The following is a 26,279-nucleotide window of genomic DNA, read 5'->3' as shown; positions in this document are numbered from 1 at the left end:
CCAGCAGAACTGAGACCAGAGGGGAGAACATCCGAACACTTTTTAATGCTCTTAGGGCAGTGAATACAAGGGCTGTGGGAAGCCCTATGTCTTCTCCCTGCCTCCTACTGTCCTGAAATTTCCATCTCCTTGCTTAATGTAGAACAAGAAATAGGCCCAGCCTAGAGAAGGAGAAGAAAATCGCCTTTCATTTTGGAAACACCTACAAGAGTAGATGTTGGAAATACAATCACGTATATTTTTTAAGTCTTCGGCCTCTCATGGTGCAATCTCTGAGCCCCCAGTGAAGGCATTGATCTGGGCAATCGAAAGCAAATTAGGATTACTTCTCAATTGGTAGACCAAGGGGAGGAGTCAAGGGACTGGAAACGATTTAAAATAACGCTGTTGGTCTACATGGTGAAAGAGGATGGCTTTGAATGTTCCGATGTTGAATTTCTGAAATCAGATAGATCTGGAATCAGTCCCAGTTCTGCCACTACTAGCTGCATGGCCTTGGCCACATCATTTGACCCGTGTGAGCCTCAGTTTACTCATCTGTAGAGTGGAGCTACCCCTTCCTCCCCGCAGGTCCGTGTGAGGGGAAAGGAAGTGATGAATGTGAGGGGCATCACACTACACCTAGGGCCAAGCTAGGGCTGCACAGATGAGCATCTCCATAGACTTTTTTATTATAGCAAGCAGAAGCTTCTCATACGGGCTCAGGTGAATAGGGGGTAATGTTGACAAATGAGATGCGATCGTTTAGGAGGCGTGAGGCTGAGAAACAGGAAGCCGATGTGGCTTTCTGGAGGGGCTGAATGGCCTGTCAGGTCTCTGGTTCATTTTCTCCACACCTCTGCTCTGCCCTCCCCGCCACCCCGTTCCCAGCAGGATTCCCCTACTTGCTCATTTTGTACCTCACCCAGTATGATAGCCCCAGCCCCGATTCTGGAGGACCCTCATCTCCAACACCTCCACACATCTTAGACACCTTTTCTAGACCCCGTGCTTGCTGACGAGTGTGGCCAGGCGTCCGCCTCTGTGCTGCGGGACAAAGGGCAGGTGCTTGCTGTCCTGGGGCAAGAAAGCAGCCAGACCTCTCCACGGCAGTTTTCTTCCCCTCTCTTTGTCCCAGGAAGAAGCCACGATTTCTCTCTTACAACAGATCTGGCCCAGTTAGGGATGTGCAATGACAGACCCTGGGAAATTTGCTGTGTGTGTCTGGGGTCTACCTGGTTCCTGAGAGGATGCTGGAAAGGGAAGGGAGAGAGCTCACGAGCTCGGGAAATGACTGAACATTGTATTAGTGTGCTCGGGCCACCATAACAGAGGACCACAGACTGGGGGGCTTCAACAACAGACATTTCTTCTCTCACAGTTCTAGAGGCTGGAGTCCGAGATCAAGGTGACAGCAGAGTTTCATCAGATGGCCGTTTCTCCCTGTTCCCTGTGTCTTCACATGGGCTTCCCTCTGTGTGGGTCTGTGTCCAAATCTTTTGTTCTCGTAAGGATGCCAGTCAGCTTGGATCCTGGCCCACTCTAATGACCTCATTTTAACTTGATCACCTTTAAGGACCCTACCTCCAAATACAGCCACATTCCGAGGTCCTGGAGGGGAGAGGTTAGGGCTTGAGCATGTGAATACAATGCAGCCCCTAACAAAGCAGACACAGGAATTCCCATCTGGAAGCAGCTGAGGTGGGTGCGTACAATTTCTGATTTTTTGGTGTGTTTTCTTTCTTAGGAGATGGTAACCTTCCTGGATAAGTTGGTAAGTAATTATTTTGAACTGATCCCTGGAGACTTCCGTTTGGGTGGGCAGTTAAAGATGCAGCCTTTGAAGGTTTCCACTGTTAGAGCCCCCGAGGAGAGTGGCGAGGGCAGGAATGGTCCACTCTGGGGCCGTGGGAGGCAGGGTCGGTGGTCAGGAGGAATTACAAGCACAGAGGTGGCAAAGTATGTGGAGAACAGTGCAGAGCCAAGTTTGTTTCGTTTTTTTTGTTTGTTTCACGGAAAGCATTTTCCAGGGAACAGGATCCCTCTGTTGGCTTTAAGTCAGGGTAAAGAGCTTTGCTTGCGTCAGGAAGTTTGGAAACTATCCTATAGGCTAATATTTTACAACTTTTTAAGATTGACATCCCTTTAGAAATACCTCGAATCAAGTGCCTTCAGGTAACCTTGTTTGGAATGGCAATGCCAAACAAAAAGCAGATCAGCGATGGTGATCAGAGACTATACTTTTGCTTTTTACTTACAGAAGATTGAGATTGCAATTAGGTAATACACTTCTCCCACCCTGAGTTAGGTCACGCAGCCTGGACTGAGGGGGAGAAGGGTTAAGCCAGGACAGTGACAGTGGAGGGACAGCTGAGAGAGAACCTGAAAACAGCGATTTAGTGCCTGTTCATTGGATATGAGAGTTGGGAGGAGAATTTGAGATGACTGAGGGCTTCCAGTTCAGCAGCAGGGCCTGGGGGCCCACCCTGTAGGAAATGAGACAAAGATGTCACGGTCCCTGCCCTCTCCAAATTCTCAGTCCCACAGAATTGGCTTTGGACCTTTTGAGAATGATAGGGACATCTAAGAGGACATGGCCCAGTGTGGCCACCCCAGTTCTGACTCTAGAGTGACCTCCTATCTAGAAGATTTCCGGCTGGCTGAGACAGTCTCTGACTCTGTTGAAAGAGAGCCCCCGTGGGGTTGCTGTCGGGCTAGGTGTCCCTCCCTGGCCCCGTCATTCCTGGGATGCAGGGGAAGGAAGCTGGGCCCATCGCAGGTGAGGTGGTCGTCTTCCACCTGGAGGTGGTGGCTGAAGCCATGGGAGCAGAGGAGTTCCCCAGACAGGACTGAGGGCTGAGCCGTGAAGTGCTCCCGTGTGACAGAAGAGGAAGGAGTAGACTCCATGAAGTGAGAAAACAGTCTAGAAAGCATAGTGTCACAGAAGCCCAGGGAAGAACATTTCAAAGGAAATGTCTGATGCCGCAGAAGAGTCAGAAGAGTGAGAGCCAAGAGGAAAAAAAAAACTATTAGAAGTGATTAAATAGCCTTTAAGAGGGAAGTTTCAGTGGACTCAGTGGTCGCAGGGAAGAAGTCAGGATGCAGGGACTTAGAAGGTCTCCAGGGAGGCCACTGGGGTAGATCACTGTGAGAAGCTGGACACAGTGAAGACAGAGCGTGGCAGGGAGCTGAGTCAGGGAGCCACTTTCCACGGTGGTGGTGAGGAATGTGGCCAGCAGGGGGTGGGGGGGGAGAGTCCGACTTTAAGTTGGGGAGGCATGGGTCTGGATGACCATCTATGTGGCCTCGGGCAGGTCGCCTAACCACTGTGAGCCTGTCTCCCTATTGTGCATGAGAAGGTTATGGAGGAGTTCCAGACAAGAGGTGTAGGCACTTAGCACAGTGCCTTTGACCTAGTAGGTCCTCCACAAAAGGGAGCTGTTGTCATTCACTGTTGGTAGCAGCAGAAGAAAGGAAGCTGCAGGTAGGGAGGGATTAAAGATGCCTTTGAGGTTTCAGTGGTTAGTTAAGGGAGGAAAGATCCCAAAAGAGTGGGGAGTAGAATCATAATCACTCAATGAAAGATGAACATGGAGCACAGGGAGGTGAGTCATACTAACTTTAAGACAAAAAGTAGAAAAAGAGGTGAAACAAATTTCAATTTGAGGGGAAGTAGAGAGGGAGAGGGCATTTGGAGCCTGTGGCCTTAGGCTTCTGAGAAAATATAAAAGATCAGTCAGCTGTAGAGGTTCTGTGGGGCCGTTATGTGTGGGAAGGGAGGCTTGAAGAGGGTGGACATTGGAGTAGACACTGCGGGGTCGGTGGAGGGGGAGTCCCTGCCGGCACTGAGGGTTTGGGCCTACAGGGAGCACAAGGCCTCAGGGCTCTCAGCACCCCAACCCGGTAGCCCACTCACATTCAGCTCCCGTCTTTGTCCTTCTCTAGGGCATCCCTCAAGCGGTGTTCATTGGCCACGACTGGGGAGGCATGCTGGTGTGGAACATGGCTCTCTTCTACCCCGAGAGAGTGAGGTAATTAGGCCTCAGGCACCAAGAATTTGGATTTGAATTCCCATTAGAATCCTTCCTCAGGTCTTGAACTCCAGTAAATTTCTTGAAAACAGATAGGTTGTCTGGGAAGGCACCGAACATCTAGCTTGCTAGTGCCCATTGACCCATTAATAAGGAGGACTTAATGAGCTCATGTCTTAGGAAGCAAGGCCTGTCCCAGGACAGCTAACTCAGGGCCTGGGTAGCCCAGTGGGAATGCAGGAGAATGGTGGTAGACTTCGGGGGGAGTGGGTGAGGCAGCGAGGGTGGCAGGGTCATAGAACAGAGTGTCAGAAGAAACTTCAGTCCTGAACTGGGAGCTAGGAAGCATGGCTTTCAGTTTTGCCCTGTGAACTGACTGTGTGAAACCTCACTTCACCCCATTAGGCCTTGGTTTCCTCAACCACAGAGCGGTAACGGTAGCTCCTTTTGACTGTAAAACCTGCAGAATGCTGTGCGGGTGTCAGGTTAGAATGGCACTTGGTGACGGCCATCACGTCATTCATAATCATTCTTAGAATGGCACCAGGGCTCCGGCAGCAGCTTTCGGAGGACAGGTTTTGAACCCAGAGAGGCAGGTGGTCTTTGTGGCCACGCCCCCGTTGAGCTGGCAGCTGTAGTGAAAGCCTGCGTGGCCTCCCATTTCAGCCTGGGATCTTAGCGAATTAAACAAACACCATCCTTCACAGCCACCTGTATCTCCCTGACTAATCTGCTCACTTTTTCTTTGGTGGCATTTACAAGAACGGAAACACTGGAGAACTTTGTTCATCCCAACATCAGCTCAAATGGCAGGATGATACCAGAGACCAAAAAGACTCAAACACTTCCTGAAATATTTTTTTAAGATCTTATTTATTTATTTGACAGAGAGAGACACAGCGAGAGAGGGAACACAAGCAGGGGGAGTGGGAGAGGGAGGAGCAGGCTTCCCGCTGAGCAGGGAGCCCGACGCGGGGCTCAATCCCAGGACCCTGGGATCATGACCTGAGCCGAAGGCAGACGCTTAACGACTGAGCCACCCATGCATCCCACTGCCTGAAATACTGTAAAAGTTGTTGCACTCTTGTGCATCTGATCTCTTTAGCTTCTCTCTCTGTCCTCTCATTCAGAGTTGAAGTAAGAGCTCAGCTCTTTGGAATCGGGTCACCAGAAAGTGACTGTGCAGACTGTGGTAGATGCTTCTTGAAGGGGACAAAGGAAATAGAGCAACAGACGTACGGTCTCTACCTTGAAGGAAGTGAAACGCCTTCTTGTTGTTTTATTAAACTTAGTCTCTCTCTCTCTCCCGTGAGAATTTGAGAATACTTAACATGAGCCCAGTGAAGTTGTACCCAGAGTAACATTAGGTCTGAGACAGGCAAACATGCTGTGCATTCCTGTCCCTACTCTCATTGTTCTGCTTCCATCCCAACTGTCATTAGTTCGGTAGTAGTTGCTCTTTCTGTGCTCATGAAAATGGCCCTATTACTCGCTTCCTGGGGGTCAGGAGGAAGCCAAGACCCCCTTCCAGGGCTGTCCGTGGTGGGACACAGCATATCTGGGCCTGGGCAAAGCTGATTTTAAGAATATTTTTGACGTTGATCTTCACCTTTCTGGCCAGAAAATGAAGGGAAGGAGGGAAAAAAGCCCACCATTAATGTGGAATATTTCTTTAAATCCTTGGTTTTGGCATTCTATTGAGATAAACTGCAGGGACCTATTTAATGTAATGGTCTACTCACGTGTTTGGCCAAGAATACCTTTTTATATCCTTTCTTTGATAATCATCTAGAGATTCTGTTCGCAAAAGGAGGCTGTGGTTTAGCGTTTTCCAATCTTAATGTGGTTGGCAGCAGCATTGATATGCTAACATCTCATGTGGTGATGATAATTTTCTTATATATGGAATAAACTGTGTGTCAAGGCGATTGAAAAGAAAACTTTAGTCGGCTCAGAATATTTAGAAAAAGCTAGAATTTCTTGACTTGTGATTTAAGTAATGCTTAAAATAGGTTCACTCTGGTAACATTAGAAACCTTTCGACTTTGGTATAACTTACTTTGTAGCCTAAGCTGCACTGTCTAATGGTGGCTACTGAACATTTAAAATGTGGCTGGTTCAAACTGAGATGACTGTAAGTGGGAAATACCTTCCAGATTTCAAAGACTTAATACCAAAAAAAAAAAGTAAAATATCTTATTAATAATTTTTAATTTATTACTTGTTGAAATTATTAATATTTTAGATATATTGTGTCAAATATTAAATTATTTAAATCAACATTAGATTGTAAGTTAATATTAATTAACATATAATTGATATTAAGTACTATTTTAGATTAATCTCACGTGTTTCTTTTTACTCGTTTTAATTGGCTGGTAGAAAATTTTAAATGATACGTGTGGCTCACATTGTGCTTCTGTTGGTTGCACTGGTTAAACCTCAGCACTGCTTTCCCTGATAATTTCATTTGTCCTAGTTATCCCGTTCCTCCTAGTTTATCTCTCCCCCAGATATTCTCTTCTCCATATTTCTCTTTTGGGAAGGAGTTACCCTAGGATCAGAGTGGGCACGGGATCCCTCACTGATGAGCCAGGCTCACCGTGGTCCTGGCTGCCTTCTGTCAGCCCTGCCTTCATGTGGTCGCTCAGATCTACCCCTCTCTTTTTTTCCTCTCGCTGCCATCCTGCTGCTCTTGGGTGACTAATGCAGTAGTGTGCTGGCCCTCTCCCTGCTTCTGGTGTCCCTCTCTGCCCCCGTGTCATGTATCACTGCTTGATACATCACTTCCTGACTGCAACTTCATTCTGTTCCTGCCTTCTTCTCAGAAGCCCTCATGGTTTCCTTGGTTGTCTGCCTCATCGAATCCAGACTCGGGGCCCTTCATGTCCAGGCTCCCACTTGCCTCGCTGGCCTTATTTCACAAGAGGCCCCATTAAACGCTTGGCCTCTGGCCACATAGATTCTTTGTTACATCAAACTCAGCCACAAGCTCTGCCCCCTTCTAGAATTTGCTCATACGACGTCATGATGTTGCCCTTACATATAGTCTCCCCTTCCCTACGCTCTTCCACCCCTAAAAGCCAAGTTCAGATGCTCTCTTTTCCATGAGACCTTCCATGATGCCCAAATCTAGAAACTCTTTGTCTCCTTGAACTCCCATGGTGCTTGTGCTATTCTTATGGCTCATATCACAGTCTGTCTTGTCATGGGTGTATTTGTCTAGCCTTTTTAAATTATAATAAGCTCTTTGAGTATGATTTTATATCCTCTTTCCCCTAGAATATAGCACGGAATTAACACAGAGTTAAGTGAGTGAAGGAAGGAAGGAAGGAAGGAAGGAAGGAAGGAAGGAAGGAAGGAAAAAAATGAATGCATTTTTAGAAACTATAATCTAATTAAGGTTGATATACTGCACATAACGTGTATGTGTGTGTCAGTGTGTCTTTGTCTCAGGCAAGAGGGTGAGAAATACTGCAGTTTAGTGGGAAAAAACCACTGGGCTGGGAGTCAAGAAATCAGAGTGCTGACCCCATTCTCACACACATGGCTAATGTGAGATCTTGTGCACATCCCTTTCCCGCTCCGAGCTTCCGTTTTGATGTGTAAGGTCCTTTCTGGTTCTTACAGACTGTCTTCTTACAAGGTCTGTGTCTTGGTGTCTTTTTTTCCACAGGGCAGTGGCCAGCTTGAATACTCCCTTCATACCGGCAAATCCCAATGTGTCCCCAATGGAGAGGATCAAAGCCAATCCTGTTTTTGATTACCAGCTCTACTTCCAAGAACCAGTAAGTTGGGGACCCTGAGAGCAATGAACCCAGCAAGGTTTTTGTTCTTCTTTCTCCTTTGTCTCCCCTCCTCCCCATTGGCTTGATTTTCTCTCTGCCCTTTAATTTTCCATGGCATTAATCAGAAATGATTTTATACATGGGCTCAGGTGAAACTGGCTCTGTAGCTCAGCTGGTCCTTCCCAGGTGATGACACATTTCTGTGGGTGTGTATTTGGGGTGGCGAGGGGAAGGGAGTGGGAGTGATGGTGCAGTGGATTCTCCTGGTTCTCCAAAATTATGGAGTGGGGTGGGGCTGAGTGCCGGTTTGGAGCTGCCCTCTCTCAGTTCTGCGGCTGAGAGGCTGGTGAAGCCCACTTCTGGTTGGGGACAGCTCCTGGGCTCTTGCTCGGGACCTGGCCCCTCACTTGCTGAGGAGTGTGGTTTGTGATTACAGGAGCAGCAGAGCCTAAAAGACCCGCACCAGGCCCCAAGTGTGCTTTGAGATATGTAGGAGGTTTCTGGGTATCACCTCATGTGCCACAAAGCCCAAGGTGCCCTTCAAAGATGCCCCTTGGACGCTGGGTTGACACCGGTGATGGGGTGTCACTGCCACCTTCAGGGAGATTTGCTGAGAGCAGCACTGTGAGTCAGCATCATCTGGCCCTATCTGTAGGGGGCACCTGCCACTCGTCCACTCGTGGACTCAGGACCCCAATGTCCAGCTACATCTGGGTAATTCCAGAGAGGATAAGAGATGCTTCCTGAGCACTCCCAAGAGAGAAGGATGGATTGAATTAATAAAGAACACAAGAACATCCCCCCCTTCTCTCACCCAGGCCTTGCCCTTGCTGCTCCCAGGAGGTACCATCCCCAGCGAGGGTCACAACCACCCCAGTTACAATTTGGCAAGTAACTCTTCTCTAAGAATGATTTTAGGGGCGCCTGGTGGCTCAGTCGGTTGTCTGACTCTTAATTTTGGCTCAGGTCATGATCTTAGGGTTGTGAGATTGAGCTCCATGCTCAGCGGAGAGTCTGCTTGAGATTCTGCCTCTTCCTCTGCTCCTCCCCCCACCACTATCTAAAATAAATAAATCTCTGGGCGCCTGGGTGGCTCAGTCATTAAGCGTCTGCCTTCTGCTCAGGTCATGTTCCCAGGGTCCTGGGGTTGTGGCTCAGCAGGGAGTGTGCTTCTCTTTCTGCCCTTCCCCCCACTTGTGCTCACTCTCTCTCTCTGGCTCTCAAAAATAAATAAATAAATAAATAAATAAATAAATAAATAAATAAATAAATCTTTTAAAAAAAACAGCACACACACACAGAGAACTATTTTAATTGATAAGCTGGTGCCTTGGAAGAGACACTTTCTTTTTTAAAGATTTTATTTATTTATTTATTTATTTGAGAGAGAGAGAGATCACCAGGGGAGGGGCAGAGGGAGAGGGACAAGCAGACTCCATGCTGAGCACAAAGCCCGACGCAGAGCTCGATCTCACAACCCTGAGATCGTGACCTGAGCCAAAACCAAGAGTCGGACGCTTAACTGACTGAGTCACCCAGGCACTCCTGGAAGAGGAACTTTTTGATTCAGGCAAGACTCATTCAGTAAGACACCAGAAGGCCCCAGCAACATCGTGAAATGATGCTCCATGTATCAGGTCCTCCACTGAGGCCAGGCCCTACTGTGCCCAGAGTGTGGGAAGTGGTGAGCTCCCTTCGGCTTGAATTAATCAACATGTCTTTAATTAGTTTGAAGTAGTCTTGAGCTTGAAGGATGGATTAGATGGTGTATTAGTCAGCTGGGGCTGCCGTAACAAAGTACCAGAGCCTGGGGGGCATAAACAATAGAATTTATTATCTCATAGTTCTGGAGGCCAGAAGTCCGAGATCAGAGTGACTACATTGTTGGTTTCTTCTAAAGCCTTTCTCCTTGGTCTGTAGATGGCCCCCTTCTTGGTGTGTCCCCCATGGCATTTCCTCTGTGCCTGTGTGTTTCTGTGTTCAGATTTCCTCTTCTTACAAGGACACCGGTCATAGTGGTTGAGGGTCTACTCTAAAGACCTCATCTCCAAATATCGTTACATTCTGAGGCCCTAGGGGTTAGGACTTCCTAGGAATTAGGAGGACACACAGTTCAGCCTGTAACAGGTGGGTAAGGGGGAAACGAACAGTGCCCCTGGTGAGAGAAATGGGAGGACAGGGACAGGATGGGGACAGTGAGGGGAAAGGGTAGGGACGATGAGAAGTGGCCTCTTTGGAAGGCTTGGACAAGTGAGAGAGGAAGGAGGTAAGTGTCCCTGTGGTCTGGACACTAAGCCCTGGGCCTGTAGTTGATGTCAAAAGTAGTAGAGAAGAATCCTTGTAGGCTCATTGCCCGGTCAAAGATGGCCCCATGAAAATTCTTCCAGCTGGATTGGAAGTCAGAATCCCAATGTCAGGTGTGACGTACTGCCTGCCACCCTTTCCCAGGTGTTTGCTTCGCCCCTGTGCATCTCACACTGGAGAAGGCTCTGGTGGTGGGGAGAGAAACAAAGTCTTGGTGGCAGGTGTCTTGGTGGCAGCTGCCTTGGCCTTTGGGAATTGGGGAGGGAATAGGGCCCCACCCAAAACTGGGAAGCTGGTGTCTGGATTCCTCTCACCTCTTATCTGACCCTTTCTCAATCTCTGGCTCTGCTTGGCCCCCACCCTCCAAGAGCCCAACCCCCTCCCGCCGCCCTCTGTGCCCAGAGTACGCCCTTCCAGAGGAACCCCCCCCCCGCACCGCCACAGACCTTTCCATCACCAGTGCCCCATGCTTCATAGTTACTTCTCACCCTCTTCCCTCCACCCTCACCCAGCCCCCATGCCCCAGGTATGGGCAACAGGCCCTCCACACTCAGGCCCCAGCTGCCAGGCTACACCATATGGGGGACGCAGATCACAAGGGAGGGCATGCGCTTTCATGCCCACTCCTTTCTCTTCCACCTTTCTTCCTTTTTCTTTCTCATCCCTTTGGATTCCCCATTCATAAGAACAGAGGTGCCCCTGATGGGGGGGAGGGGTTGAGCATTATAAATACGTTTAAATGTCAGAATGTTTTGACTGGTGTTTCTTAGGAATAATTAATATCCATGAATTCATCTAGCAAATGCTTCTGCATCTTCTCTTGCGTGCCAGTGTCAGGGCTGAGTAACAACAAGTACGGATTGAAACAGTTCTTGGAGGGGCGCCTGGGTGGCTCAGTCGTTAGCGTCTGCCTTCGGCTCAGGTCAGGATCCCAGGGTCCTGCTCGGTGGGGAGCCTGCTTCTCCCTCTCGCACTCCCCCTGCTTGTGTTCCCTCTCTCACTGTGTCTCTCTCTGTCACATAAATAAATAAAATCGTAAAAAAAAAACGACAACTTATTGAAACAGTTCTTGGAGAAGCAAGCAGGTGACACATACCTGGAGAATAAGGCAGCCATACAGGACCGGCCTGAAGACACAGCTTACTCTGGGAACTCGTAAGAAAACACAGGTCACTCTTACCAGAGGAGAGACGTTCGAACTGGCCCTCGGAAGATGAATAATAGGATCTGTGTGGGTGACTAGGAGAGGGAAGGGCATTCGAGCCTGAGGGGACAAAGGACTGAAAACGCATACGAAACTTGTTTCACTCAGACAAGTTATTTATCTCCCATAAATATCATGGGACATAAGAGAGTTCCAAACAACATACTCAGTGATCCTGAAGATAGGTTTCAGAAGGTCTGGGACATCTTGAAATTGCCTGCACAATGTACTGTATGCATGCATTTTCCCAGGGCAGGAGTTCCTTCCTCATTTCTATTACAACTGTGAGAATTCAGTACAAGCTAGGAGCAGTTGGAGCCGAGGGTTAGGACCTCAAAGAGCTTTAGTTAATGTGGGTTATGTCTACTGGTATTTATCATACTAGATACTGAATATTTAAAATATTTATTATTTCACTTAAAAAATAATAATAATGTGCCCATGTTAATGTAAATAACACATTTTTTTAGATAATATTTTCCTTCAGAAATTTAATGAGGGGGCACCTGGGTAGCTTAGTCGGTTAAGCGTCCAACTCTTGGTTTCGGCTCAGGTCATGATCTCAGGGTTGTGAGATCAAGTCCCATGTCGGGCTCTGCCCTGAGCGTGGAGCCTGCTTGAGATTCTCTCTCTCCCTCTCCCCCAGGCATATTCTCTCTCTCCTTCTTTCTCTCTCAATAGGTAAGTAAATAAATAAATAAATAATAAAATAAAGTAAAATAAAATAAAAGAAAGCCACGGGCCCAAAATGGCATCACTCAGGTGAAGGCCCCAAGTCAGTAAACCAACACTCAGTACCCAACCTGAGTGCAGTTTCAGCCCCACAAACATAACCTCTAAGCAGTCAACATGGGAATTTCCTGGTCAGCACAAGGAAATCACTGAGAGGCCCCCTCCGTTCCCCTCAGAAGGGTGACCTTGCCTAAAACAATGGATTCTCTGCTGATGCATTTCCTCATTTCCACTCTTTCTCTATCCTTAAAAACCTTTCCTTTTCTGTAGCCCTTTGAGCGCCCTCTGCTGGCCAGACGGGATGCTGTCTGATTCATAAAGCCAAATAGATCTTCAAAACATACTTGGTTGAATTTTTGTTATTTAACAACACACATAACATAAAATTTACCATCTGAACCATTTTTAAGAGTACAGTTCAGTGGCATTAATTACATTCGCTTTACCATAAAGCCATCACCACCATCCATCCCCAGAACTTTTTCATCATGCAGATCCAAAACTGTGCCCAATAAACACAAACTCCCCATTGCCTCTTTCCTCCAGCCCCTTGCACCCAGCATGCCACTCTCCGTCTCTGAATCCGACTACTCCAGGAACCTCATAGAAGTGGAGTCATACAGGATTTGTCTTTTTGGGTCTGGATTATTTCACTTTATACAACATCCTCAGGGCTATTCCATGTTGTGGCATGTGTCTGAATTTCGATCCTTTTTAGGACTGAATGATATTCCATTGTACGTGTAGACCATATTTGGTTTCTCTGTCCATCCTTCCGTGGACACTGGGTTGTAGCTACTACTTTATTTTTTTTTTTAAGATTACTTATCTATTTATTTATTTGACAAAGGGAGAAGGAACACAAGCAGAGGGAGCGGCAGGGAGAGAGAGAAGCAGTCTCCTCACTGAGCAGAGAGGCTGATCGCAGGGCTTGATCCCAGGACCCTGGGATCATGACCTGAGCCAAAGGCAGACGCTTAATGGACTGAGCCACCCGGGCGCCCCGTAGCTACTACTTTTTTTTGAGCACGGTATGCCAAGTGGTTCTATTCACAAGCGCACTCTGGTGTTCTGTCTTTCAGCTGAGCAGACAGGGGCTCTGGGGGGTTCACTCACTGGCCCAAGCCCAGGTTGACTGGGTTTGACCTAGCTTTGACTTCAAAGCCTACGTGCCTCCCCCTAAGCCCCGCTGGGAGGGAGCTTGGACTTTGTTGTGTGTGCTCATCCAAACAAGGTAGGAAGGAGCAAACCAAGATAAGCTCAAAGCCCCATGGACAAAAGTGACCTCAGGGGAAAGATGCTTATTAACTGCCCCCCCAGCAGGGCAACGTTTTTTGGTTTCAAAGGTTATTATAGTCACTGTGGAAAAATCAGTACCCCTATTGTTATGTTGTAGCTGCTGGGTTTTAAATCGCAGGAAGAGTTTGGAGAACGGTTTTGTTCTATAAAAAAAAAAAAAAAGGAACAAAGCCTCTTGGTAGGGAAATGTTAAATATTCAAATGAGTGAAGGCGTGGTGGGGGGGGTGTGGGTGTGGGGCGAATTCAGCTGCTGAGGCTGGTCTGGATGGGCACAGAGCTGGGTCTCAAGGAGAAACCATGCACAGGGGTCCTGCCAGCATGTCTGCTCCTCACTCAGCAACAGGGAAGTCCCTTCCTACCTTGGGCCCGCAGTTTCCTCCGCTGCAAGAGGGTGGTCTAGTTGGATGGTTTTCAAATAGGTAACTGCTTCAAACTGCAGCCGAATTCAGGCCAGTAAATAAAGCATAAAGTGGAGAGCACCTGTTTCACTCAGGGGTGGGTGCTGGAACCCCCTCCCTCCTGCCTCTCTCCTTCCAAACTTGCCCCCACCATGCCCCAGCCAGGAGGAGTCACCATGAGCGCTCAAGGTCACCGTGGATGCATTCAGCCTGAAAAAGCCTCCAGACTGAGCCCCGGTGGCCGTCCCTCTCACCTCTCGTTCACATTTGCTGAGCCGGACAGGGTGTGGTTTAGGTAAACCCCAAGTTTAGATTCAGTTCCTCTAGCTCTTTGAACCCTGAGCCAATGTGTTTACTGTCTTGTCCTGCAAATTTGCCAAGTCTGGTGGAAACTAAAATTAAAAGGTGTGTGTGTGGTTTTTTTTGTTCTCAGTGAAGAGCCGACAGGCTTTGCATTTGTATAGTAAGAAAGAGGAGGAGGCAGCTCCGGGCAGCAAAGAAATTTTAGAATCAGGCTGGGTAATTTGAACGTGACAAGTTCCATGTTTTAATTCTTAAGATTCTTCACGTCCTTGCTTAGCCTGGGGATATTTCATAGTCCCTCTGCCCCAGAAATCAGAACATGGTTAGTGCATGCCCTCTTCCTGCTGCCAACACTGGACCCTCTTTACTCCTCCTTAATAGTATACGTGTATTTTTATTTTTTGGAAGAAGGGTGTGGGGCATGCACCTGTGTGTGTGGTGTGGGTGTCTGGAACCGTACAGCCGCCGTAGGTGTATATACCAGAGCAAGCCAAAGCCCACTTTTTAGTATTTAACCAGCTGAGAAACTAGATAATAGAGAGCAAATGTGGAGAAAGGAAATTATAGGTAGCAGTCAAGAAGGGCACCCCGACATCCACAAACGATTTTCCTCCTTCTCCCTCACGGTGTTCAGAGTCTCCCTTCATCCCCGGAACACCCACAGTAATGCCCCCGCATCCTGTCCCCCATCAGGCACCAGGCTACGGGGACAGCTGGTGACTTGTTGCTGCCCGTATTTTGTAGATGATTTATGCTTGGTACTTTAAAAAAAAAAGTACTGAGTTGTATAAAATAAAAAGTTGGCTCCGCTTTCCCTCATCTAGAAGTAGCTACTATGAATAGTTTAGTGAGTATTTCCCAGACGGTTTTTTAAAAGATGCTTTTAAGTGTGGCGGGGCGGGGGGCATGCGTATGTGCATATGAGCGTACATGTGATTTTTATAGAACTGGAATCGTGCTGCTTTTTCATTTACTAGAGCGCGGACAGATTTTCCTGCCAATACATGTAGATTTACCTCATCCGTCGCAACGGCTGCTTGATGCTCCAGAATACAGGTGGACCATCATTTATTTAGCCAGGCTGCCCGAGCTCCTGCTTTGATGGACTTGCCTCTTGCTGTCTCCGCTGTCTCGGCAATGAAACCATAGACCCAATTAAGTGCATCTTCTGAGGCAGAGACCTGTTGTACATCTTGGAAGGAGCAAAAGGGGAGATGAGAGAGGAGAAATCCCACTGGGTAGGGACGCGGGAGGAGGATGTCTCTGGGAGGAGGTCTGAGTTCTAGAAGATGCTGCTATGCCCTCCCAGCTGTAGGAACCTCCCTGGCAGATGAGGTGATTGAGAGCTCCTCCCCTGTCAGCACTCTGGGTGAAGAGTGGGGACAGAACTTGGTCTCCTTCATTGTATGCGACATATCTGGGGTTCCTCGAACAGTGAGTGAAACACGTGCCTGGGGAGGAAGCTGGGCTGGGGGCAAGATCCCGCGCCCTGTGCTCAGCACACCTGTCATCCTGCTGGGGGGCGGGGGGCAGGTGCCCGGGCCCCCTGAACCCAAGGTTACATAGGCCCTAGTCCCTTTCCCTCTTTACCCACCCTCCCAATCACGAGATTTCCTGAAGTGGTGTATTATTTTTCTAGGGCTTCTATAACAAACTACCACACCCTTGGTGGCTTGAAACAACAGAAATTTACGCTCTTACAGTTCTGGAGGCTAAATTCCGAAATCAGGTTGTTAGCAGGTTTGGTTTCTTCTGGGGGGCCTGAGGGGGGGAATCCATTCCATGCCTGTCTCCTAGCTTCTGGTGGCACCGGAAACCCTCGGCACTCCTTGATTTGTAATCTGTCACTCATCCGAGATCCTGATGGTCTCATCCACACAGACTCCATTGCCGTACAAGGTCACATTCACGGGTACTGGGTATTAGATCCTTGGACATGCCTTTTTGGGGACCACTCCTCAACCCACTCTAGTGGCATGTGGTGACACTGGGGTATGAATAAAAATGTATCTCACCAAAAACTACATTTCCTTCGTTGGTTCTTCAGGTCAGTTTTAAGGATCAGATTGAGGAGTGTGACAAGATATCCACACAGACATGTTTATCCAGCAGTGGGAAATAGGTCTCAGGAGTAAGGACAAAGCGAAGGATACTAATCTGGAAGGCACAGAAAGCAAGGAGAAGAGAATTAGAAGTTTCCTCATAGCTATGAGCTTCTGTGGTTTCAAGTTTAAAATAGAGAGAGGGAGGAGGCCGAGGTGGTTAGTTGGAAAGGCCAAGAAATTCTGATGAATTCTCCCAGGTGTGGGTTTCCTTACACTTCTAGTCATTCACACCGTAAGAAGTCCCCCTTAAACAGCCTCCGAGTACTCTTGACACAAAGCTCCAGGATTCATGGAATTCCAAAGGCTTTGTTCTAGGAGCTTCTTTTTGAACCCAGAGCTGTCTTCAGTTTGCCTGCCCCCTGATAGCTTTGGGTCATAAGACAGCGGATTCTACCATTTGTCTCTGTTCTGTAGGTTACTGCTCAGCCCCGCCGCAAGCTGGGGCGAATATGAGCTCGTGGTGGAGAGCAGAAAAATAAAAGCCACAATCATTTAGAAGGCACGCCCACCAAAGTCTTTCTCTCCTATTCTGGTCTCCTTTTTTCCTCACTTCCCTTTCTCCTTCCTACCCACCTGGGACCTACTATTACCATGCTATGACCATGGGAACAAAAATATGAATAAGATACGGTGTGTGTCCGTAAGAGACTCACAGGCTGGTGAGGGGACCAGATCCCAAAATAGACATTTCTGGTGCAGTCCAGTAACTTTAAAGATGGGGATACTATTAGTGATAATAATTACCATTTATTGGCATTTCAGAAATAGGCATTATCATTATCTTGTAGAATCCTTACAAAACTCCCATTTTATAGATGAGGAAATTGAGGCTTCGAAATATTAAGTTGCCCAGTTAAGTATCAGGACAGGGACTTGCAGTCTTGTTTGCTGGATTCCAAAGTCCATGCCCTAAGGGCTCCACTCAGGAGCACAGAGGGTGGAGCCCCTCCCTCGGGGCAGGCAGGAAGCTTGTCATTGGTCTGTGGGACTTAAAAATATGGTATCACCTTTAAAACTTACAGAGTCAGATGATACCAGCAGGGCACATGACCAGAGTACAAATGTTATCATCTTCTCCCCTTTCTGGCCCTCACCTTTGTCCTCGTTCTCCCTGTTGATCTGATCTACTTTCATGTGGGTGGACAGACTTATTTACCTTTTTGATCCCTTTGATCCCTTTGATTTTTTACTGACCCATTTGGCATCCATCTGCTCTTCTAAGGACAATTTGCGGGTCAAAGCCCTGTCCAGACCTCTGCGCCTGTGGAGACTCCTCCAGACCCTGGGCTCGTGAACAGCAGCGGTTTCTGGGATGAGGACGGCTCCCAGTAAATAAAAGCGATGACCCATATGACAGGCAGGGCTGACCGAGGCTTTTATCGATCACTTAAAATATACTTCCTTCCGTGGCTTTTTTCTTGCCGTGGCGTTTGATCGCAGAGCAGAAGGTCACGACCGCATCTCCATCATAATTGAATCTGACAAATGGGAGGGGGGTTGTAATGAACACATTGGCATTGCTCGCATCAGAAAATCTCAAACTGCAGACCCAGCGCTGCGGAAGATAAATGTTTCCTTTCGTGCCTGCTGCCTTCTCATAGATCCAGAGCCCTCACCGTGTCGATGTGCAGAACAAACGAAGTGCTGTATCGCGGGGCCTCTTAATGTGTGCGGGGCGGGGAGGGCCGCGGGTCACTAGAACGCTTTAGAGACCTGGCCTATAGCACCGTCCTCTCTGAGAACATGAAGGGGAGGAGAGGAACCAACATACAGGTTCAGCCCCTGCTTGTCCTACGACCAGTCACAGATGCTCCCAAGTGGATGCTTCCCTGCCCTCAGGGTGGCCTGAGGGGGCCACGCTAAAGCACTATGGGATCCAACAAGAATACAGTTATTTTATTGGGATGGCTGAAGGCAGGACTCTGTGGACAAGGCAGTTTTGGGGACAGGTGTTGAAGGTTCTTTGAAGGCCACACTAAGGGAACTAGGTGTCCTTTTTTTTTTTTAAGATTTACTTATTTTAGAGAGCATAGGGGGAGAGGGAGAGAATCTCAAGCAGACCCCCCCCACCCCCGCTGAGTGCGATGGGGGCTCAATCTCAGGACCCTGAGGTCATGACCTGAGCCAAACCCAAGAGTCTGAAGCTTAACCGACTGCGCCCTCCAGGCGTCCTGGGAGCTAGGTGTTCTTGATGGAAGTTCCAGTCTGCTAAATCAGGGAGCTGGGAAAGTAAGGGTGCCCACTCAGAAAATATTCTGTGGTCCATTTCAGCTGGTGTCTGGGCACGTTCAGGTGAGCCCCTGGAAAGCAGGAGAAAGAAGTAGATTGGCACTGGGTTATAGACTGAATGTGTCCTCCCCAAGTCACATATTGAAATCCTGATCCTCACTGTGAGGGTGTCAGGAGATGGGACCTTTGGGGGGCGATTAGGTCATGAGGGTAGTGCCCTCGTGAATGGGAGGAGCGTCCTCTCCAGAGGAGAGCTCCCTCGCCCCTTCTGGCATGTGAGGGCATGGTCAGAAGACAGGGAGTCTGCAGGCTCCTTGATCTCAGCCTTCCTAGCCTCCAGCCTGAGAAATGAATGTCTGTTTACAAGCTCCCAGGTGTATAGGATTCCGTTCCGGCAGCCGGAACGGACTAAGACACCGCCATACTCTTTCTCAGTGTCCTGCCATAGCACTGGTCTCCTCGGGACTGTGTTGGGGAAGGATCTTGATTCTTTCCGAGCAGTTGCCCTGGGGTGGGGGTGGGGGGGTCTCTGCCTCAGGGACAGCTATCTTTCTTTGCACAGGTTTTATAACAGCTTTCAGGTCCAAGGGCGTTCAATTTCCAGAAAAGAAAGACTGGGTTAAAATGTTCCTTTTATGCCCTAAAAAATCACATCCCGGGAGACTAGCCAGTAAATTAGCATCCACTGATGGATCTTGAAGCCCTTTGCCACCCCGTTTTAGTGTCTGTACGTGCTCCTAGATGGAGGATTTGGGTAAGAAGAAGGGGAGGTGGGGAGCTGAGGAATCCAGACCCTGAGTTTCCAGCAAGAGAAGGGGCCCAGTATCTATGGAACAGATGAAGCAAGTTCCAGTCAGAGACCTGGAAATGACCAAAGAACCATGTGTTAGGTTAGGCATCATGTGTAATAACGCTCCCATGAGCGGGGAGACCTGGTAATCTGTCACCACAAAGGATATGGGTCCCAGCTCTTCCCAAGGCAGCCTTGCTGCCCTGACCTTTGGGAGACAATCCATGGGCATGGAATAATAGTCGGTCTATAATAATTTAGGCCCAACTCAAAGAGGTTGGGTTTGAAGTTACTATAGCAAAATGAGATGCGTGAATGGAACAACTTTTGGCTTTTCCACTTGGCTTCTCGGAATCCTTGGAACCGTCCCCTCACCAGCAACTACTCCTGTCCAGCCCTCCCCCAGTCCCTTAAAGGGCTTATTACAAGTAAGACATACTCACTGTAGGAATTTTGAAAAACAGAAGAAAGCAACAACCATAAACCCACTTCCCGGGGGGGACCGCTGTTAGCATCTTGTGTTTTATTTGAAGCTTTTAAAACGTGTTTCAACGGAAAATCCAAACTAATGCACTTCTAATGAAACGTGGGCTGGATGGGACAGAGGTTGGGAGCTTCCGGCTTTTGGTCAGATCGGGGAGGGCTCTGGTTCCCAAGATTTCTGCAGAGTCCTTCCTTTTGCTTTCTTGATTTGTTTTAGGGAGTGGCTGAGGCCGAACTGGAACAGAACCTGAGTCGGACTTTCAAAAGCTTCTTCAGAGCAAGTGATGATATGGTGAGTGTTGCAGGGGGTGGGAAGGCGGGGGGGGGGGGGGGGGCGGGGACGGGAGGGGAGGAATGGGGAGCTGCAGAGGTTCGAAGGCCTCTGGAAGGCTTCCCTGGGAGGGAAGGGTCCTGGGGTGTGGCAGGGTCTGGAAATGAACAATGTGGCCTTCTTTTCTTTGACTTCTGTAGTCAGGGTCATCGAGGTCCTCACTCGACCGCTCCCCTTGCCATGGGGAAAGGTTACATCCTCCCTGTCCCACACCAGTAGGGCTTTGGGATGAAGATCAGAGAAGGATTATAAAGGATTTTAATAGCAACAGTTGAGAAGTTGTGCTGTGACTGCTGCTACCATTTGCACACGCAGAATTGTTCATCCAAGTCCTAAATCAATTGATACCACTAACCCTTGTCTTGAAAAGGAGCCTAGAACACTTTTAACTCCATAACCCCAGCCAGCTGTCTTTTTTTTTTTTAAGATTTTATTTATTTATTTGAGAGGGAGGGAGAGCACAGAGAGGGAGAGAGAGGGAGAAGCAGACTCCCCACTGAGCAGGGAGCCCGATGTGGGACTCGATCCCAGGACCCTGGGATCATGACCTGAGCCAAAGGCAGATGTTTAACCGACTGAGCCACCCAGGCGCCCCGCCCCCACCCCAGCCCGCTGTCTTGTGTGTGGGTCGTCCTGTCACTCCCGTGTTTGCCAGCACCTTTGCTGGTCACCCCTGGCATTTCGCTTTCTGTTTCGTGCAATTTCTTCCTCACCGAAGTACCTTCTTAGGTAGTTCTCTCTCTGAGAGTCTGTTAATAATAAACTTATAATTTTTGGCCTGAGAATATTTTTATTTTGATCTTCAGTCCTGTAGACTAGTTCATCCAAGGATGGAATTCTAGGTAGAAACTTCTGTCATTGCTTATTAAAAATCAGCCCGAGGTCTGCCCTCCTCCTTTCTGTAGTGATGTCTAATCGGCAGTTCAATACATCTTCGAAGTTTTCTTTTTAATTTCCACAAACAGGGTTTTTGTTTATGTATGAAAGTTGTATTTGGCTCTTTTTCAAATCGTTCTAATCTTTTGTGAGAGAGTCTTGTGTTCTAGTTCCTTCTTTTATGTCTTTAATCATGTTAAGCATACTTATTTTTTTCATTCTCTCTCTCTCTTTCTCTGAAAGTCCTATTACTTGATATTGTTGGAGACTGTGATTTTACTGTTTGCTGTGTTTGCTGTCTCTTGCAAAGGGGCCTGTGTGTGCGTGAAGGGTGTGGGGGTGTGGCGGAGTGTTCTGAAATTTTGCTTTGCGAGCTCATCTTCAGCAGCCCTGAAACTGCACCAATCTGCTTCCGCTGGGCTTGAGAAAAAATCCTCCTGTGCTTTAGCATTTGCTGCCTCTGCCAGGCGTCCCGGGGGCATTACCAGCCCAGGCCCACTTTTCTTGTTGTTTACCTCACATCTTGGGGGTTTCCAGGTCCTGTAGGTAGAGTAGGTTTGAACCTGACCACCTATGAAGGCAGGCTTATAGCTATGAATTCCTAGGGGAGCTTTTGTGGTTTCCTCTTCGTACCAAACTGAAATGGAACAAGTCCTTTGACATTGCTCCACGTGAGGGCTGGATTTTTTTCTAGCCCACCCTTTCGCCAAGGACTGCAGATTTCCTGGGTGTGCAGTAGAGGGGTGGAGAGTATCTCCTGTTTCACTTCCCACCCGCCATTGGTCTAAGGTCTCATCTCTTGTTCCCATGGGTTGTGTCAACCCAAGTTCTTACGTGACCAAGGCCTGGAAGCACCCAGGAGCAGCCTTGGTACAGAGCTTTGGTTGTTAACCACCTCGGCTCTGACCCCCGAAGATGTCTCTAGCTCTCTTGGGAGTTGAGCATGTTTGTGTGACCTGATGGCACTCGTAGGCCTTTGGTTGTGACAGGGTTTACACGTGACCTGTTTCAACGTTTTTCCTTTACTTCATCCATGACGAACTTTCTAACCTTCCTTTTCCTTACAGGCTTTTCTCAGCGTGAGCCGAGTCCGTGAAATGGGTAAGAGAGATTTTTAGGAGGGAGAGGGGGCAGGAGGCTCATGGAAAGAATCAGCTGAAGGTTAAACAAGTGTCCATCTGACTGCTCTGAGCAGAACCATTCTCCCCACCCCCCCACCCCCCCCCCCGCTCCAGCTCTGAACTGTGACTTAACATAGGCCCCCACTGGTGAATAGCGCTCACCTTAGCCCTAGGCTGACCACACGGCCTTGGTTCCTGCCGCCCCAGGGAACTTTGGGTCCACGATCTTAAACCATAAGAGCTTAGAGGAATCTTAGAGCTCATCAGGGCAATCCCACCCTCTGCTGATAAGGACCAAGACCTAAGATAGGGACTGACCTTTGCAGGATCACCTGGTGCACACGGAGCCCAAGTCAGCTAGACCCCAAGCCAGAACTCCTCTGGTCATAATCCACTGGCCTTTCCTCTATCCCTATCTTGCTTTCCCGTCATTTCCAGTTCCCCCACATGAAGACCATCTTTGTTCTCCCTCCTGGGTTGGATGTAAGTGCAGAGTCGAAGCCGAGAGCAGTTAGGAGCTCATCCCCATGGTGCCCAGATCCAGCACTGCTCCCACAGAACCTTGCTTTTGCCCCCACACGGTGGCCTTGCCAGCATGCACTCGTGTTAATAAAGACGATCGCTACCCCTTGTTTGAGCACCTACTGTGTGCATCAAACACGGGCCTGGCCCCCTGGAGATCTATTCTTTATCGTCCTCATGACAGCCTTTAAAAATCCCATTGTTACCACTATTCTACAGGTGAGGAAAATGGATCTCGGAAGAGTTAAGGTATTTGTTCAAAGGGGCGAGGCTGGTCTTAAACTCCTCCTACGCTAAAGGCCATACTCCTCTCACTGGTCAAGAACGCCTTCTCCCTCCTTCCCTCCCTCTCTCCCTCCCTCCCTGTCATGCAGTCACTTGTTCATTCCTTCATTCCCCGAGCATGTGGAGCCCACGCTTGATGTGAGGCAGGGGCGGATAGCTAGATGCACAAAGCACAGCCGCTGCCTTAGTGTGGCAGACAGCAGTGGTCACGGGAGGAGAGCAGGTGGGGGCTCTTACAGAGGTGCTGAGTGAGCCAGGAGCCCCACGCCGGGTCAGGGAGGCACCCTGATCACATACCCCATTGATACATCTCACAAAAGTCTCCATTACCCAGTTCCTATGCTTCTGAGGCTTCAAGAGCCTGAAAATGGTGAGTCAGCCCTGTTCAAGCGCCAGTGTTACTAGCCCTTGTGGCTGTCCCCTGTGAAATAGCAGCGGTCCCCAGGCTGCCCATTGTCATCGCAAGGTGGCCGCCAAGGGGACTGGGGACTGTCAGGACACAGGGTACACCTCTGAGGACAAGATAGGATTCCACAGTGTGCAGAGGATCATGAGCATCAGAAGGCAACAGAATGCGTGCTCCCTGTCCTGGATTTTCCTCCAGCCTAAGAGAAAAATCAGAGCACGCACTTCTGAAAATTCTGAGAATCAGTGGAGGTATCTAAAGAGGGACGTTATTAGTTAGGCCATTTAGAAAAGGTTTAGTGGCGGGGGAGAGGGTAGCTGGAGGGCTGGTGGGACCTGGTAAACAGTAAATAGTGTCATCCTGGAATTACGTCGTGAGTTTTTGAGGAAAGGGATATGGTTTGTCCCAAAGTTCATCCTGGAAGGGGAGGTCTGTGTGTGTGATATCACTGGGTTCCAGAACGACAGCCAGGGCATAGATGTGCAGCTCGAGAGGAGATGGGCTCGTTGTGGAGAGAAAAAGAGAATGAATGAAGGAACACGAGACCCTTCCCTGTGAGTTCAGATGTGACAGGAGAGGCAGTTCGGTGCCCAGCCTCAGTTGGGAACACGCCGGAGTTAGGACTCGGGTGCCTGGCCCCGGGCTGGGAGCGAACAAGTGGCTGTTTGCAGGAGGACTCTTAGTGAGGGCCCCAGAAGAGCCCAGCCTCAGCAGCATCGTCACTGAGGAGGACATCCGGGTCTATGTGCAGCAGTTCCGGAAGTCCGGTTTCAGGTAAAGACAACAGTGCCCCAAACACAGTAGAGAGCCCATCGGCCAAGAGGGGCTCTTCTGCTCTCAGGGTACAGGGTGGGGCCTGGCTGTCCCTCCTGTGAATGTGTGGCCAGCTTCTGCTTGAACACCTCCGGTGTCAGGAGGCTCACTCCTGAAGATACTCGGCCTGCTCTAGTGTAGGATAACTCGGCTTGCTTCCCCTTATGCTGATAGGCCCCCTCAGAACAGATGGTTAAAAACATTTTTTCAGTCATAACCCCTGAGAGGACCAGAGGACAGCTCTGGGTTCTTTCTTCAGAAAAACACAAAGCCTACCTAAACTCAGAAGTTGCATGTATCTTCAGAGGAGGGTTATCGACCTCTCTTGTTCTTGGTGTTTGTTGGTTGGTTGGTTTGTATTGAGGATTGGGAGAGTGTTCAGGTCCGGGCCTGGCTGTCCTTACCTGTCCAGAGAGGCCTCTTTGAGCCCCCTCCCTATATCCCAGTGGAAAGAGGGTGCGTCCGCACCATATCCACCTCACAAAGTCCCTCTTCAGTAGGTTCCGGGGCCGGGGAGTGGTTTCTAGATGGTGAGGGAACGAAACAAAGCTCCCCATTATCTAACACGACAGCCCTCAGAGAACGTGGCGAGCCCTGCAGGGCCAGCTTCTGTGTGTTTCGGGAAGCCCCCTTCAGAGGCTGTCTCGGCCGAGCCCTGAATGCCTGCACTAGGCCTCGCTCCTTAAAGCCTAGCAGGTGTGTTGGGCAACCAGATGGGAACCCTGGGCTCTGTTCTCTTCCCCTTCTGCAGCAACCTTTGCTCCCACTGGGAAGACTGGCTCTGCGCGGAGCTGGCTCCCTGGGAGGTCTGCAGCAGAGTCCTCTACTAAGCTTTCTTGTTTTTGTTCCCTGATCTTCCCCACCCCCAGAGGTCCCCTAAACTGGTATCGAAACATGGAGCTGAACTGGCAGTGGGGCTGCAAAGCTGTGGGATGGAAGGTGAGTGCTGGTTCAGTGTGGTTCAGTGTGGTTGCGCTCCCCTATGAGCCCCTCTCAGGGCTTCTCATTGGCCCAGTGAATCTGCCCTTGGGTCAGAGCTGGGGTGGGGGGATGGGCGGGCCAGTCTGACTTGCCGTCTTTCTCCTTTCTGTCCTTTCCCTCCACTCAAGGGGGTCCTCGAGGACTTTTGCTGATGCTTTCCTTGGAATGGTTGAGGGTGGCATTGGGGCAGGACAGGGGTCTGGCCAGGTGACCACAGCGCTGCTGTGGAAGGCCCCAGGTCTCCTGACCGTGCCCCAGGTCAGGGCCGCAGAAAGTCCAGGATGACTCCCAAAGCGGAGGAGGATCACGGAGCCCCCATTTCACAGAGGAGCGTGAGGTGCTCTCAGAGAGACAGGCTTTAGCCCTGGCTGTGTCACCTCACCCAAGTCAACCTGAGTCTCAGTGTCCTCGTTTGCCAAGCAGAAGATGCGTTTCCAGTCTCTGGGTCTGCAAAGGGAGTAGAGGTAGGCCCCGCTTTTTGAAAGTTCGCTTTTACGGAAGACCTACCTTAGTAGTGGGTTTTCGCGAACCGAAAGAAATCCAAAGAGGATTTTTGCTTTTAGAAAAAAAGGCAAAAAGCAGAAATAGCATTCAGCATTTCTTTTGCAGTGAGTCATTATAGAGGCGGTTCACAAGCCAGAGGGGTCCTGCCAAGCCCCTTCCCAGGAACTCCCCTTAGCATCTCCGCATCAAGCTGCCGTAGCTTTGAACCCTGTCTCTGAGCATCTGGCCTTGACATTGCTCTCTTTTGTGCATCCGTTAGCAAGATGTTTCCTAAGGTATCAGAAAAGCCAAAAAGAGGGTCTGGGAAAGTTCAAAAATTTTTTCATATAAATTAATGGTGATTGCTTCTTCGCCTTACACAATTTTGGCTTACGGGAGTTTTCACAGGAATGCTCTACTTTTGGGGAGCGGGGGAAACGTGTAACAGGTCCCCAGGTTACACTCATAATGTTAAAAAAAATATGGGAAATTTCATTTTTGCGTTCCTCAGCTCACTCAATCACCCTGGTTATCTCGTCGATTCACTAAAACATGAGCATGCTCTATGTGCCAAGCACTGGGCTGGACCTTAGGGATCCCATGGCGGTTAAAACAGATGAGGTCCTGACCTCGTGGGGTGATGTCTTGAGGCAATAGGACATGGAACACAGTAGTTAAGATCAGGCTGGGCAGCAACTCGGCCTGGGATCTAATCCCTGTGTGACCTTGGGTAAGGCACCTAACCACTCTGTTCTCCATTGCTGCTTCTGGACTATGGGAATGACAAGAATAGTGCTTACCTCTTAGGTGGGTGT

General features: G+C 49.1%; 1 protein-coding gene across 2 annotated transcripts in view; it reads left to right on the top strand.

Moving 5' to 3' along the window:
* Positions 1–26,279, top strand: part of EPHX2 (epoxide hydrolase 2) — a 71,836-nt gene that overhangs the window by 37,721 nt on the left and 7,836 nt on the right. For both annotated transcript variants that reach the window (XM_036104426.2, XM_036104428.2), the window contains 7 exons: positions 1,727–1,753; positions 3,925–4,010; positions 7,687–7,798; positions 19,864–19,938; positions 21,921–21,954; positions 23,859–23,961; positions 24,870–24,939. In XM_036104426.2, coding sequence (XP_035960319.1) covers positions 1,727–1,753; positions 3,925–4,010; positions 7,687–7,798; positions 19,864–19,938; positions 21,921–21,954; positions 23,859–23,961; positions 24,870–24,939 — 507 coding nt within the window. The remainder of the gene's footprint in view (positions 1–1,726; positions 1,754–3,924; positions 4,011–7,686; positions 7,799–19,863; positions 19,939–21,920; positions 21,955–23,858; positions 23,962–24,869; positions 24,940–26,279) is intronic.

Source organism: Halichoerus grypus, chromosome 3 (genome assembly GCF_964656455.1).
Source record: "Halichoerus grypus chromosome 3, mHalGry1.hap1.1, whole genome shotgun sequence".
NCBI classification, from domain to species: Eukaryota; Metazoa; Chordata; class Mammalia; order Carnivora; family Phocidae; genus Halichoerus; species Halichoerus grypus.
The sequence above is the reverse complement of the archived record's forward strand: the minus strand, read 5'-3'. Positions and strand labels throughout refer to the sequence as shown.